This window comes from Meles meles, chromosome 9 (assembly GCF_922984935.1).
Source record: "Meles meles chromosome 9, mMelMel3.1 paternal haplotype, whole genome shotgun sequence".
Classification (NCBI taxonomy): domain Eukaryota; kingdom Metazoa; phylum Chordata; class Mammalia; order Carnivora; family Mustelidae; genus Meles; species Meles meles.
In genome coordinates this window covers 63,530,949-63,546,414 of record NC_060074.1, presented here as the reverse complement: position 1 = coordinate 63,546,414, position 15,466 = coordinate 63,530,949, and the positions used below count along the sequence as shown (strand labels likewise).

Here is a 15,466-nt window from a genome sequence, read left to right as displayed (position 1 = left end):
TTGGCTAGTACTTTGCCTCAGTTCAGGCTCTGTCTCTTCCACAAAGCCTCTTCCAGTCTCTCCTCAGCAAACGAGCCAGCTGAGGTAGACTTTTTCCATGCTACCAAAATAGCCCCTTCATATTTATGATTTTAGTTGGCTTCTCCAGTTACACGCATTTATTTCTATCCCTATCTGCCTAACCAAAACCAAAAATAAATCCCCCAAGGAGAGGAAACTGTATACATAACTAAGTATATAAAAGATACTCAATAAATGTTTAATGGAGAAATGAATGAATAAACCTAAAACATTGTAAATAAAATGTTCCTCAGCTTATCATAGCAGCATGTTCTATGCCTAGAGTTCCAAAGGCAGAGTTGTTTTTAACATAAAGTACTTGAAACAGTTTTCCCTGCATCTTCTAATTAAAATTGTTTTCTTCTGAACATAATTTTAGAAACATACCAATTTTCTTAAGATTATCTAGGACTGAAGCTTTCTGAAGAGCCTTTTTTTTTATAGAGTGGAAGTATCTGAAAATTGTAGATGAACTCCACATCAAGGAAAATTAATTTATCAGCAAAGAACATCTTGAAAAGCATTTTGTCCTCAGATTTTAGTTTAATATTCATTCATTCCTTGTTCGTCATGTAACAGCACAGTATTAGGACTGCAATAATGAAAAAAAAATAAGTAGTTTAAACACTTAGGAGGAGAATGATGAGAAATCAAGGAAGTACAGAATACATTTTAAGTTAGAAATAACTGACAAGTTATTTTTAGTTGAATCTATTCAAGTTGAATCTACTCAAAACTGCCGTGTGTTAGAAATTATTCAGTTGAGGGCCATCACAGAGAAAGCTTTGCATAAGCATTCTGTTTATTCCAAATATCAATATTTTTCATGCCTGTCTCTCTTGTCAGGTTGTGTGCGGAGGTTCCCATGCTGCCAAGTTGACATAGAGTCAGGGAAAGGAAAAATCTGGTGGAACATCAGGAAAACCTGCTACAGAATAGTTGAACACAGTTGGTTTGAAAGCTTTATTGTTCTCATGATCCTGCTCAGCAGTGGAGCTCTGGTAAGTTATATGACAGCCAAAGCAATCACTCGAGTCAGTATTTTTTTTTTCCTTTTTATTAATTTTTTTCAGCGTAACAGTATTCATTCTTTTTGCACAACACCCAGTGCTCCATGCAAAACATGCCCTCCCCATCACCCACCACCTGTTCCCCCAACCTCCCACCCCTGACCCTTCAAAACCCTCAGGTTGTTTTTCAGAGTCCATAGTCTCTTATGGTTCGCCTCCCCTCCCCAATGTCCATAGCCCGCTCCCCCTTAAAGATTTTATTTATTTATTTGACAGACAGAGATCACAAGTAGGCGGAGAGGCAGGCAGAGAGAGGAGGAAGCAGGCTCCCTGCGGAGCAGAGAGCCCGTTGCGGGGCTCAATCCCAGGACCCTGGGATCATGACCTGAGCTGAAGGCAGAGGTTTTAACCCACTGAGCCATGCAGGCACCCCTTTGGTCAGTATTTTTAATAAACGAGTTGGAGGATAAAAATATGAAAGTTGTTTTACCTAAAAATGAATTCCTATGATTAGGGCTAGGACAAAATTTTAGTTTAGTTCAGTAAATATTTGGTAAGCACTACTACATGCCAGGCATGTAGGACATGCTTCCTTGAATGCAAAGGTGGATAAGATCCAGATACTTTTCTCAAGGAGTTCAGAGACCACTGGGGAGAAAGGCACAGGTGATTACAGAGCTGGGATGTGTTTGTAAGTGAAGAATATGCTTGATAAAAAAAACTCTTTAGCAAGAGATGAATGATTGTCCGCTTGGAATTTCAGAAAAGTAGTTGACGTTTTGCAAGATCTAGAAGGATGACTAGAATTTTCCAGCCAGATGGGGTGGGCTGAAGAACAAGTGTATGGAGACAAGGAAGCAGAAAACATCATGAGGCATTCAGGAAATTAAAAGTTTCCAAGTTGTAGAAAGTGACGTTAGAGGAAGAGCAAACACAGGGAGGAGAGTGGTGGCCATAGGTACTGTGACAAAGATGGGCAGTGCCAGTTTATGAAGCATCTTACAAAACAAACTAACTTTAGCGTGATAATGGAACATATTTCTCATTCTTGTATATATACCACGCACTTTCTATGAGAGCTGAAAGGGACCTGGGAGAGTTACAAACTCCCTGAGCCTTTTCTTATTTTTCTCTCCTGCGCACACAAACAGAGATGAACCATTATAAGCCCAGTTTCAGCTAGAGATACCACTGGAAATTCCATTATACTAGAAACAGAGTACTCAAGCACTTTGTAAATTGTCTCACAGATAGTCTTCATGGATCTGGGGTTGGATTTTTATAAGAAGTTAACCTTTTGCTATTTCATGGATGCCACTAGAATATATGGCATCATATATTCAAGTCAAGAGACAGAGGATTTTATTACTCATGACATTGAAACCCATATGAACTTCAACATGTTTGTGTTGGTTCATCTTGTCCCCAAGTCTCACGAGGGCCTGGTAAGGGGATAAATTAATGGCACGCACACAATGGAGTAGCATCACAGCTGAAGAGCACTCAATTAGGGAGTCTTTTTTTTTTTTTTTTTTTAAGGAAGGGAGGGGCGGGGAGGGAGAGAGGGAATCTTAAGCAGGCTCCACGCCCAGCTTGGAGCCCAATGTGGGGCTCTGTCTCACAACCCTGAGATCATAACCTGAGCCAAAATCAAGAGTTGGCCACCCAGATGCCCTAGGAAACCCTATCCTTTTAAAGAAAGCAGTAAGCAACTTTGTTTTTTTGTCCCAGACAGAGACTGTCTCATCCCCCAGGGTTGCCTGTTGCAAAAGCAGCCCTGAGTAAAGAGCAAGTCAGGACCTTGCCTTCTTGGCGTACTGAACAAGGACATGAAAGGATGCTCAGAGGCTGCAGGGCTGGCCTCTCCTAAATCAGAGATGAGTAAGAAAAATGTGCTCCTCTTGTCTGGTGAAATGCAAGTAGGAATCTCAACAACGTCTACATTATCTTGTATTCCTAATCGCTACTAGAAGTTTATTCCATGCTGAGTCACACATGTGACTGAGACTTAGAAAAGAGAGAAAAAAAATTAATGAAAAGTTTAGAGTAATCCCTTATTCAAACTGTCTAAAAAGGAAGATGACATTTTTTGGCAAAAGGCACTCTCAAAACTAAAATTCTAGAGGGTCTGTGTGGCTCCGTCGATTCAGTGTGAGACTCTTGATTTTGGCTCAGGTCGTGATCTCAGGGTCATGAGTTCAAGCCCCATGTTGGGCTCCACACTTGGCCTGGAGTCAGCTTGAAATTCTCTCTTTCCCTCTCCCTGGGGTCCTCCCTCTGCTCAGGTACCTGTGTGCTCTCTGGTGCTCTCTCTTTCTCTCAAATAGATAAATGAATAAAATCTTTAAAGAAAATTGAAATTCAAATGAATCATATGATGAAGAAAAGGGAAAGGTATTTTAAGAAATGGCTGTTTTTACTCATAGTTTGCTAACTAAGCTAGATTTTTTAAATACTTGCCTATAAAACAAACAAAAGGTAACAACCAAGTTAGTACATATTTATTATGTTTCAAGATCTTTGTATAGTTTTTTCACTTAATCTTTAAACAATCCTGTGAAATAATGATAATTTTGCTTATTTTGCCAATGAAGAAGTTGGGTGGGGAGTGTAAAAGTTGTTTCATGTCCAAACGCTATTATATGACAGACCCATAACTTAACTGAGCTCTAAAATCAAAACCAACCATATCTTTCCACTGATTTCTGGATCCTCAAAAAGGAGAGGACACACTGTGTAGAAACAAATGAGTGGTAGCTGAAATGAGTAACAGTAAAACCTACACCCCACATTGGATAGAGATCACATAATGATGTCCTTGCCTCTTTGCTCCCATATCCATGGAAGTAGTCCTGGAAGTTAGCCAGGAGCCCTGCAGGCTGAGTCTTGTTTCCAGCTCTGGGACTAGTCAGAACAAGGTGTACCCAGGCATCAAGAGTACTCAGCATCAAGACTTACTACTCATTCATTCAGCAAACTCCCTTACCTCCTGCTGTGGTTTTGACGCAGCTCTAGGCACTGGGAATGCATAAGCATATAAGAACTGAAGGAGGTTTCCAAATCCTACTAGTGGGTGTGAAGGAGAGTACAGGGTGAGAAAGGTCTATGTAACCGGCTGATCTGGGAATCATGTCCTACATTATCAGGATTCATCCAATTTGGAGAGAGATAAATGGGAGTCAGATGAAGTAGAAATTGCTGCAATTATCAGAGATCATGGTTCTTTTAGAGGACTATAGATAATTTTATTCTTTGCACCCTTTAACCTGTGGTGACCAGTGGTACATACTAGTAAGTGTTACCTAGTAGCTGTAAACCAGAAGAAAGTCAGCTAGTACATAATAGTATTTATCCTTCAGCATAGAATTCTCCATCAGAATTTCATTTCATGCTTTTGTTATGAATCATAAACTTTAAGTTGGACGTGAATTGAAATTTGAATCCTATTTTCACAGGCTTTTGAAGATATATATATTGAAAAGAAAAAGACCATTAAGATTATCCTGGAGTATGCTGACAAGATATTCACTTATGTCTTCATTCTGGAAATGCTTCTAAAATGGGTAGCTTATGGTTATAAAACGTATTTCACCAATGCCTGGTGTTGGCTGGATTTCTTAATTGTTGATGTAGGTTGGATTTATCTTACAAATAAGTATTCTGAGAACCTTCACTAATGTTGTTTGTTATCATATTTTAATCTTGTTTAGATTTTTGTACTTTCAGACTATAGCTTTATGGGTATTTTTGAAATATTAATATAACCAGTAGAACTATTTCTATAAGGAGTATTAAAAGAGAAATTCTGCAGTGAATATGAATTCTTTCTTGTACCATTCTAACCTTTATTTTTTTTTAATATATTTTATTTATTTGACAGATAGAAATCACAACTAGGCAGAGAGGCAGGCAGAGAGAGAGGAGGAAGCAGGCTCCCTGCAGAGCAGAGAGCCCGACGCGGGGCTCAATCCCAGGACCCTGGGATCATGACCTGAGCCGAAGACAGAGGCTTTATTAACCCACTGAGCCACCCAGGCGCCCCCCATTCTAACCTTTATAACTTACTTGTGCATAAGTTTTCTGCAATCAGAGAAAATGTGGTTTTATGTACGTGTATATATACACGATTTGAATATCATTTTACTGATATTCAATGAAAAACTAGGTGGTGACAGTGGGAATGGAAATGGGCAGAGGCACAATTTAAAAAGATAAAACATTGATTTTTTTAACAATATAAAATTAGAAAATAAAAGAGGACAAGGGATATATCAAATTGCCTGATATGTTAGCTGAGAGTTATGTAAAATGGTTGTGCTAAAGCTTAACAACTCTGGGTTAAGGAGTTGGGGGGGGATAACAGTGGGGAATTTCAATAACAGGGGGGGAATTTCAATATATTTACCTCTGTCACAAGGAGAGAGAAAACCAAAATGAGTTGGAACTCTTGTCCCCACCTGAAACATCCAACTTACCCTTTATTTCTAGAGTGGCAGGGAAGCAGAAAAATAGGCATTGGCAATTTCAAGTAATAAATTCAGAGAACCATTCAATATTTGGGTGATGGAAAATATATAAGAATTCTTTAGCTTATGTGTTATTTTTAACAGAGCAAAATATTTTTTAGGAATCTTATTGAAATAAGAAAGGAATCCTAAAACAACTGTGAGATTAAGGCATCTCAAATAGAAATGGTACAACACTCAGTTTTTCAATTTATTCTTATTTAGCATATTCAAATTTATTTTATATCTTAATGGTATAATTTAATAATATATCACATATAATAATTATATTATTATATTTTATATTATTTTAAATTGCTATCTTAAATTAATTCATGGCCTCAACTTCCCCATCTAATTTTTCTTAGGATGATTTATTTTTTTTCCTTCTTCTACTAATTCTAGATTTTATAAAATCTAGTCTTTGTGGCTAGGGAGTTGTATTACAATTCTTAGAGATTTGTCTTCCATCTGATGTGGAATTAGAGGGCAATATGTGAATGTTTATAGTGCTAACAAGTGCTCTAACACTTGTTTAACCAAGAGTTTGCATCATCAAACTTTACAGAAAAGATAAATATGGCATCATTCAGAGAAATCAAAATTACAAGTAAGCATGACTATAAATAGCCAAATCTGACTACAAAATTAAACCAAAACTCATCATATCTATTCAGAAGTTCAGTTTCTCAACTGTTATCCAAAAACTAATGATGTACTGTATGGTGACTGATATAACACCATAAAGAAAAAAAAAAGAAAAAAGAAAAAGCAAGCTCAGTGAACTCTTTTTTAACAGCTCAATATATAAAATATTATAAGCAATAACACTCTTGTTTTCTCTATCAGTGATGTACAAAAAACAATTTTTTTTAGTATAGCTATACATTACACCTCTTATGTTCTCTTAGGCCTTCTCTGTGAGATCTGTAATTTTTGAGACCTTATATTAGTGATTCCATATTGATTGTTCTTTAATTTACTTTTATATATATGTTACCTAGTTACTGGCTAGAAAAATAAACAGTAAGATAGATGCTTTTGTACCATAATAGATTTAAAGAAAGGCTAACCAGAATAAGAAGAAATGATAGAAGGAATGTAGGTTATTTCTTTTCTTTTCTCTTAACCATTTAATACGATTGGGTCTTTTAAAAGTTATAAAATATTTAAGATATTAAAAAACCTTTAATAATATTATCACAAACATAGTTATTTTCATCACTCAGTCTGCAAAAGTAAAGTTTATACATACAATTGAATTTATTTTAGGTTAAGAAAGAGATAAGTCCATTTCATAGCAGAAATTATTTTGTCTTGTATTTGAAAATCTGAACTGGTGAACCTTAATATTTAAGAGTATGGAATATACAGAACTCAGATATATAGCTTCAATTTGAACTGTTATTTAATATTTTGAGAAAAAGTAAGTAAATGTACATGCAAACACAAATGCATATTATATATAATATATATTCCATATGTAATATTTTTATAATGTAACATGGAGAGCAAAGCTGGACACAACGTTCTTGCTGGTAGAGATGCAAATTTAGTGATGCAGATTTGGAGGAGGACCCAAGATTTTATTTCTCAAGAATTGAACCAGTTATCTAGCATTGTTCTGAAAGTACAATCCCTGAACCAACAAATTGGTGGGAACTTATTAGTTCTCAGGACCTACCCAAGATCTACTCAACTAGAATCTCAGGTGTTGGGACCCAGAACACTGTTGTTATATGCCTTCCAGATAATTCTGATGCATACTGAGGTTTCAGAACCACTGATCTAATTTGATATTCACAGGGTGGACTTGTTGGATTTCCATAGGCTTCTTGAACTGAAATTTGTTTGCCTGAGCCTTAGTCATCAGTATTGGCATATACTGTGTATATACATATGTATGCATAGATAAATAGATGTGTGTATATCTTCTCATTTACAGAGTAATCTCTAGTTTTCTCAATAATATGTATCTATTATATTCAATATCATGACACCTAACAGTGGCTTGGAAATTAGGTCTGCCATTTCGGTAAGGGTTATTCCCATTATAATAGACATTTAAAAACTTTTTTTTTCCTGATTAAAAAGAATACTTGCTATTCTAATTAAAGAGCATATTTTCTTAAGTGTACTTAACTGGAAAATAATGGACCTTAATGACTTGGGTGAATTTCAGAATGATACGAGGGAGGATTAGTTCTGTTGGATATGTAGCATAAAGACTTAAAAAGATACAATGTTATATTAAGACATTTGGAAGCAACTGGATGAGAACAAAACACTTCAACACACCTTGATTCATAATCAGTTTCCTTGTCTCTGATAGCAGGAGCAGTGAACTTGTGAGCAATGAATTTTTCTACTCTGTCAATAGTTAAATATAAGGAGGTTGATTCTCAGGTATTACTAATCCTCCCTGGAAAATTTTAATCTTTTAGTCAGTACTTAATTCATAATGAAGAGCTATATATCAGCCATTGTTTTTAGACATTGCTTCCTGGTACACAGTGTAAAAACAAATGAATATTTTAAATGGAACTTACTCAGAAACTGAAAGTGTTTACAGATCAAGAGGTAAGGTCATTGAGGAGCTCGTTACTCTCTTACCAGAATGTGTATTGATTTTATTTCTGTCCATGTTCTTTCTTCAAAGATAGTTTGTGATAAGAACACAAATTTCTGTTGGGTACTGGTTATGGTCATTGTGGCAGGTCTAAGATGATGAAGTTCTGCATGCCTGTGTTTATTGTAAAGCCAATGAGATCACATACTCTTGTGCTCTCTTCAATACAATTGACATTTCTCCCACTATTACTAGGTAAATCTTTGGTGCCAGTTTTGAGAAACTGCAAGGCAGAAAAATCTTGTGGGGAAATAGCTCCATCTCAAAATCATGAGTCTTCAAAATGCTTTTGAATAAGGTTTATACTAGGACTTAGATCATCTGATTGAGTCAGAGCCACAGTCTTATGACTTAACTTCAGAATCACACACTTTGTTATGCCCTAGGTTTTATTATAACTGAAATTTTTATAGTTGCTCTAATTAAATGTACAGCATATATGGGTAACATAAGTTGCTCAAATTAAATGAACAGCATCTCTGATTAAATATATCCAGCATAAGTTCAGAATTAATAAGCAAGTACATAATCATTGATGACAGAAATTGTGAAAAGCTTGTGTGATTTTTATTCAGATATAAGAAATAGCCTACTTTCTTTCTATTTCTTTTTATTTTCATTAGCCTTCCTTTAAAGCTATTTCCTTACAAAAGCATTCATTCATCTTATCTATTTTTAGGCAATGACTAGACAGCTCAATATATAGAATATTATTCTTGTTGATCTGCTCTTAGTGATCTTTGAAATTGACTTCTCCTCTTTGGGCTTTACTATTACACTGAAATAACTAACAAAAATTTTATTTTTTTGTAGGTTTCTTTGGTTACTTTAGTTGCAAGCACTCTTGGCTACTCAGACCTTGGCCCCATCAAATCCCTTCGGACACTTAGAGCTTTAAGACCTCTAAGAGCTTTATCTAGATTTGAAGGAATGAGGGTAAGAAAATGCTAAACTTTCTAATATCCTTATTTTCTAATGGAGTATAAAATATAAAAAAATAAGTATGTGGAAATTATGGACTTTATATTTATAAGTACATATATCTACACATATACCTATAGATGGACTGCTTATATATGTGTGTGTATACATATGCATATACATAGTATTCAGTGCATATAGTTTAACAAAGAGTCAGTCAAATACAGTAAAGTCTCCTTCACATAATATCGTTAGGCAAGAATCCAAATAAGTGACTAATCCTGTTTTAAATGAAAATCTGCTCTGTGTTAGGAATATGAAGGGGACACTCATTCTGATAACATCTCCCGTATACAGGTTATCAAGGACTTGCCTGTATCCGATGCTCATATTTTATAGGGTGCCTGGGTGGCTCTGTCAGTTAAGCATCTGCCTTCAGCTCAGGTCATGATCCCAGGGTCCTAGGATTGAGTCCCCACAGCGAGCTCCCTGCTTAGCAGGGAGTCTTTTCCTTCCTCTGCCTGCTGCTCCCCCTGCTTGTACTCTCTCTCTCTCTCTCTGCCAAATAAATAAATAAAATCTTTAAAAAAAAATTTTTTTTAAGAGCTACCGTAGGTAGGAATCATAACAACAAACAGGGAAGTGAAGTGACATCAGCCACCACCTTAAAATTCATCCTTAAAATAAACGTTTCACCGAAAGTAGAATTACCCCCAAAATCACACTTGACAAAACTAAAGCCCTGAGAATTTACATGATTTGTACTAGGCTGAATGGTGCCTAAAAAGAGATCATTTTGTAGAGACAAACAAGGTGAGACAAATAATGACTAGTAGCAACTTAGCTTTAAGAGCTGCATTAAACCAGCAACTTCATAAAATACATGGAGAACAGTAACCTTGTCCTCTCTAATTAGTCCATATCCTCATTTATTGCTGCTCTCCTCAGTTTCCTTTTTACCAGCTTCCCACTTGCTTTCTCCTGCTCCTGTTGTTCTCTGGGCTGGGAATGCTTCTCCCAGCCCTGTCCCAGCCCTGACTCATCATCAGAGCAGACAGATACCTACCTGGCCAATAAGACTCAGTTTAAATTTGCTTTGTCCCTTCATCGTCGGGCTTAAGTGGGCAACCTCCCTCTATGTTCAGACATACAAAATCCTTGTTATATTGTTTTTTACTTATTTATCTGACTTCCTCTTTGCCGGTAGTCCCTGAATAACTTACATGTAGGTTAGTCTAATTCACTGCTTCTCTAAGCGCCATCCTCAGACCACCCATCAGCATCATCTGAGAACTTACTAGAAATCCAAATACCCAGGTCCCACTCCAGACACACTGATTCATAAACTCTGGGATGGGGCTTGGTAATCTGAAACCTCAGGTGACTGTTGGGTATCTTTTAGTCTAGCAGATCTTCAGTGTTATCTCTGCTAAACTGTGACTGTCTACAGCTTAAGGCATCCAGTGTACAATGGCTATGAGAGATCATGATTATACAAAAAAAATTCATTAGTTAACCCTTTTTATCATACAAGAATTGAAAAATTACAATTTATGTTATTATGCAGAAAGGTGGTACTGGAATCCATTGGCATTAACTTCATTTTTTGAGCACTGGTAGGATGTTATTTATCTAGAACTTAAAACTGATTTCTGGACTCAGTATAGGTATACTGCATTTTCATGAATGAAGAATTTACTTTCCCCTACAAAACTACTTCCCTCAGCAATTAAGCCAGCCCATTATTTTATCCTCTGTGCTCTTTGTTCTTTATCTATAATAGAGCTGACCTGGATGCAGGAAAATGGTTTAATATATCTGGAGGACCAGATATGTCTCTTTAGTATTTATTAACCACGCAAAAAGATATGTTCCTTCACGCTGCAGGATGATTCTGAAGAATAAGTAAAATTTGAGGCTTTTTATAGTTAGTTTCCTTTGAGTCTTGAGGCTCTTAAGCTTACTGACTTTCTCAAATGGCTTCTTACCCGACCAATATGGACCTATCCCCCTCACAGACCCACCGTTGCTCACATTCTTTCAGCAAACATTTCAAACACCAACTATATGTCAGTTATTATGCTATAAAAAGAGTACCGTGGTGAAGAGACCCAGTCCCCCAACATGGAATTGGGACAAAAATCGTGGAGAGACAGACAGGGGAACAAAGTGGCCAATAGTATTTATTTATTCTAGGACGTCAGCTCTGAAGTAGGAAGCAGGTAGCACTACAGAAACATAGAGGCTCGAATGGCTGCCTGGGGAAGTCTAGGTAGGCCTCACAAGGAGTTGACGTTGGAGCCATGACTGAAAGAGTGGGCCCAAATCCCAGGCGTGTTGACATTCCAGGCAGAGACGCTACCTGGGGGGAAAAGCACAGGATTGAGTGTGCAAGGCATATTTGAGCAATGACTAGAAGATCAGTGTGCCTAGGTGATAAGCTCAGTGGGGAGGGAAGTAGGAAGTAGGAAGTAGGATGAAAGCACAGGCTTGAACAAGAGTTGGCCACTTTGAACTTTATTCTCTACTCCTGTTCTTCCTAACCCTTTTAGTGTCGTGTACACTATCAGAATCTCATAAAAATATAAATCATCTCTTCATTAAAAAATAGGCCTGTAATGTTTTTCATGCAATTTCATGCTCTCATGGAACCTCAACAGGACCACACACCACAGAGTAATAACTATTGTTCTAGGCCAGAAGTCAACAAACTAAAGCCCTCAGGCCTATTTTCTGTTTTCTAAAGGAAGTTTTACTACTTTTCAACCACATCCATTTGTTTATAATTTATTATAAGAATAAGAATTGAGGGATGCCTGGGTGGCTCAGTTGGTTGAGCTGCTGCCTTCGGCTCAGGTCATGATCCCAGGGTCCTGAGATCGAGTTCCGCATCAGGCTCCTTCCTCAGTAGGGAGCCTGCTTCTCTCTCCACCTCTGCTTGCCACTCTGCCTGCTTGTGTGTTCTGTCTCTCTATCTCTCTTTCTCTGACAAATAAATAAATAAATAATCTTAAAAAAAAAAAAAAAGAATAAGAATTGAAGGGGCACCTGGGTGGCTCAGTGGGTTAAAGCCTCTGCCTTTGGCTCAGGTCATGATCTCAGGGTCCTGGGATCGAGCCCCACATGGGGCTCTCTCCTCCACGGGGAGCCTGCTTCCCCCTCTCTCTCTGCCTGCCCCTTCGCCTGCTTGTGATCTCTCTCTCTGTCAAATAAACAAATAAAATCTTAAAAAAAAAAAAAAAGAATTCAAAAGAACTGAATAATTGCAACAGAAACCATATAACCCCGCAAGCCTAAAAAATATTTAAGAAAGTGTTTGCCAACTCCTGCTCTAGACAATCTCAGAAGTAGTCAGAGATGCTCAGTGTTTCACCATTTGGAAAAGAGAGGGAACACAATGCTCTTATTTAACAAATTAGACTTTAACACATTTGGACTCATTCAGGCTAGAGCTGAAGTATGAAAAGACAGGTAGGTTTGGAAAGGTGGAGGAATTGGGAAAATCTGGAGAGTGATAAATGTTACGATAGTCTGCATGCGGCAAAATTAGAGTGGCAAGAGGCTCTGGTCGTTAGTAACAATGGAAATGCAACAAGCAGAAATAAAGGAACTATTAAAGATAAACTACTTCATTTATATTTTAACTGAGGCAAGCATTGTCTATATTTAGCCAAGGACTTATATATACAGTATATTTAGACTTAGAATAATAAATTTGAAAAGGTGGCTCTTATTTAGCTGATGAAGAAACAAGAGGTCCCAAGGTCTTAATTGAATTCACATATCACACAATTAGCAGAACCAACTAAATAGAAAGCGTTCATATAATAAAAAACTCCTAACTTCAACTCCAGCTTATGTATACCAATCATTTCTGTATATGGGAGAATTTTAACACTGATCATTCCAGGACCGTGAACCTTTAAATGTACATTTAAATGTACATTTTATTTGTTATCATTCATACTTAGAAATTTCTTTTTTTTCCCCCTAGAGTATGCAGATTTACGACTTCACCTTACATATATCAGGTTTTTGGTTTATTATTTTTATTTTTTCATTTATTTGAGCTGTGATATAATTTTAGTTACTCTGTTTTGCATTGTGGCTATAGCTTCAATGTGTGTTTATCATGTATTTTAGTAAACTTGTTCACAGGGCTCCTGTCTCATTCTCTCTTGCTTGGCATACTACTGAGCATAGACATTCAATTAATACATGTTGGTTGGTGATTTGATGTCTTAAACATGTATAGGTGGCTTTTCTGATTTCTTTAATTCTGCACTGTGTTTCGTTAATGTCGACCATTTAACATCTTTCCTACTCCTAATCATCCTTTTCTTTCTTTTGACTACTAGGTGGTCGTGAATGCCCTCATAGGTGCAATTCCTTCCATCATGAATGTACTACTAGTATGTCTTATATTCTGGCTAATATTTAGCATCATGGGAGTAAATTTGTTTGCTGGGAAGTTCTATGAGTGTGTTAATACCACAGATGGGTCACGCTTTCCAACAAACCTCGTTCAGAATCGTTCCGACTGTTATGCGCTGATGAATGTTAGTCAAAATGTACGATGGAAGAACTTGAAGGTGAACTTTGATAATGTTGGACTTGGTTACCTCTCTCTACTTCAAGTTGTAAGTGAGCCCTGTCACAAATGCTTGATATTTTAGTAGACACTAGGTGAGGGATAGAAGTCATTCTTTAAATCATCTATACCTAGAAATTAAAGATAAGGTACTTTGTGACTTTAAAAGAAAGACTTGGTCTTTCTTAGAACATGTGCCTATAAAACATGAGTTAAGAAGCAAAGATTCTGTTGCATTTGAGAGTCATTAATTCATAAATGAGTTTCAGTGTCATGTGGCTCCTCACCATTTATGCCATATGAATGTTCCTCCAAAAATAAATAGTTTTTGGACTGCCAGTTTTATACTACATGGGAATGAGAGTAACATCCTACTATCACAGAGGATCCTTAAGAAATGGACAAAAAAAAAATAATGTTTCCTACCTTGTTTATATTAAATTGATATTGTGAAATATAGTAAAGCTCAGTGATCTGGTGTCACTAAATGTAACAATAAGTGGATTAAACTCATGTATGGCTATTGTAGAGTGTGAACCTCACATTCAGATTTTATTGTTATAGGCAACATTTAAGGGATGGATGGATATTATGTATGCAGCTGTTGATAATGTTAATGTAAGTATTAGTCAATATTACACTAAACTTACAATTTTTAAAGTGCCTTAGTTTAGTTGGGCCATTTTCAAATAGTAGTTCCAAGGATCCCTTGGTATGTACACACAAAATGAAGAACTTCCACCTAATAAAAGACTAGCAGTTATGCGTGCAGCGTTTGGTGACAGAGCTTGCTCAAAATTTGGCTCTCTCATATCGTACAAGCTCTGCAACTGACTTTGAACAAATCGCTTTTCCTCTCTCAGACTGTTTATGGGCTGAAAAAACAAAAAAACTCAATGTCCGCTTCATGGCATTGTTCTGAGGTTCCAAAAAAAAAAAAAAAAAATGTAAGTAGAGGACCTTATACAGCCTGGGAATAATAAGTCCTCAATAAATATGTTTATCAAAATAAAAATTCAATAACAAATGTTATTCATGGGTTTTAAAAATTGTATTCACAGTTTTTATTGTTTTTATATTTAAAATGCTGTGGATGAGTTTATGTGAAATGAGTTCCATGCTAAGAAAGTTAAATCTGTTGAAGACATTTCTATCATCAAATAAAAAAAACAGCAAAATTTCTATAAATACGGTTATCACCTCTTTTATAACTTTTTTTCTGGAGATTAGAAACATACATTAGGTCACTTAGTTACTATGTCCTACCAATCTGAGAACAAGTACTACATATGATTAAGCCCTTTGTAGTCATTTGAAGATTATATTCGTGTACATAGTAAGCATGTAATAAATATTTACTTAATGTTGAATAAATTTTTAAGAAAGTTTGTGCTGATCCTTAAAATGCTTTGGCTTCTGAAAAGCCAAGTTCATCTAGGATAGAACTATTTGGATTAACTCATCAAACCATGTGAAAAAGAAAATGATTAATGTTATTGTCAACATACTGCTAACTTTTGTTAATTTTATAGGTAGATGAGCAGCCCATATATGAATACAACCTCTACATGTATATTTATTTTGTCATCTTTATCATCTTCGGGTCATTCTTCACTTTGAACTTATTCATTGGCGTCATAATAGATAATTTCAACCAACAGAAAAAAAAGATAAGTATTTTAAGGTTTTTATAATGCACTGAAAATATGAACGTTTATTTTCTTAAAAACATAATATGAAATTTAATTTG

The 15,466-nt window shown here is 36.2% G+C and overlaps 1 protein-coding gene and 1 long non-coding RNA gene across 2 annotated transcripts in view; one reads left to right on the top strand and one right to left on the bottom strand.

Moving 5' to 3' along the window:
* The window catches only part of LOC123950559, a 134,213-nt gene that overhangs the window by 54,668 nt on the left and 64,079 nt on the right, over window positions 1–15,466 (bottom strand). The window lies entirely within an intron of this gene.
* Window positions 1–15,466, top strand: part of SCN9A (sodium voltage-gated channel alpha subunit 9) — a 184,724-nt gene that overhangs the window by 152,854 nt on the left and 16,404 nt on the right. The window contains exons 19-24 of the mRNA XM_046018497.1: window positions 907–1,061; window positions 4,526–4,699; window positions 9,018–9,140; window positions 13,484–13,765; window positions 14,281–14,334; window positions 15,249–15,386. Of these exons, the coding sequence (XP_045874453.1) occupies window positions 907–1,061; window positions 4,526–4,699; window positions 9,018–9,140; window positions 13,484–13,765; window positions 14,281–14,334; window positions 15,249–15,386 (926 nt within the window). The remainder of the gene's footprint in view (window positions 1–906; window positions 1,062–4,525; window positions 4,700–9,017; window positions 9,141–13,483; window positions 13,766–14,280; window positions 14,335–15,248; window positions 15,387–15,466) is intronic.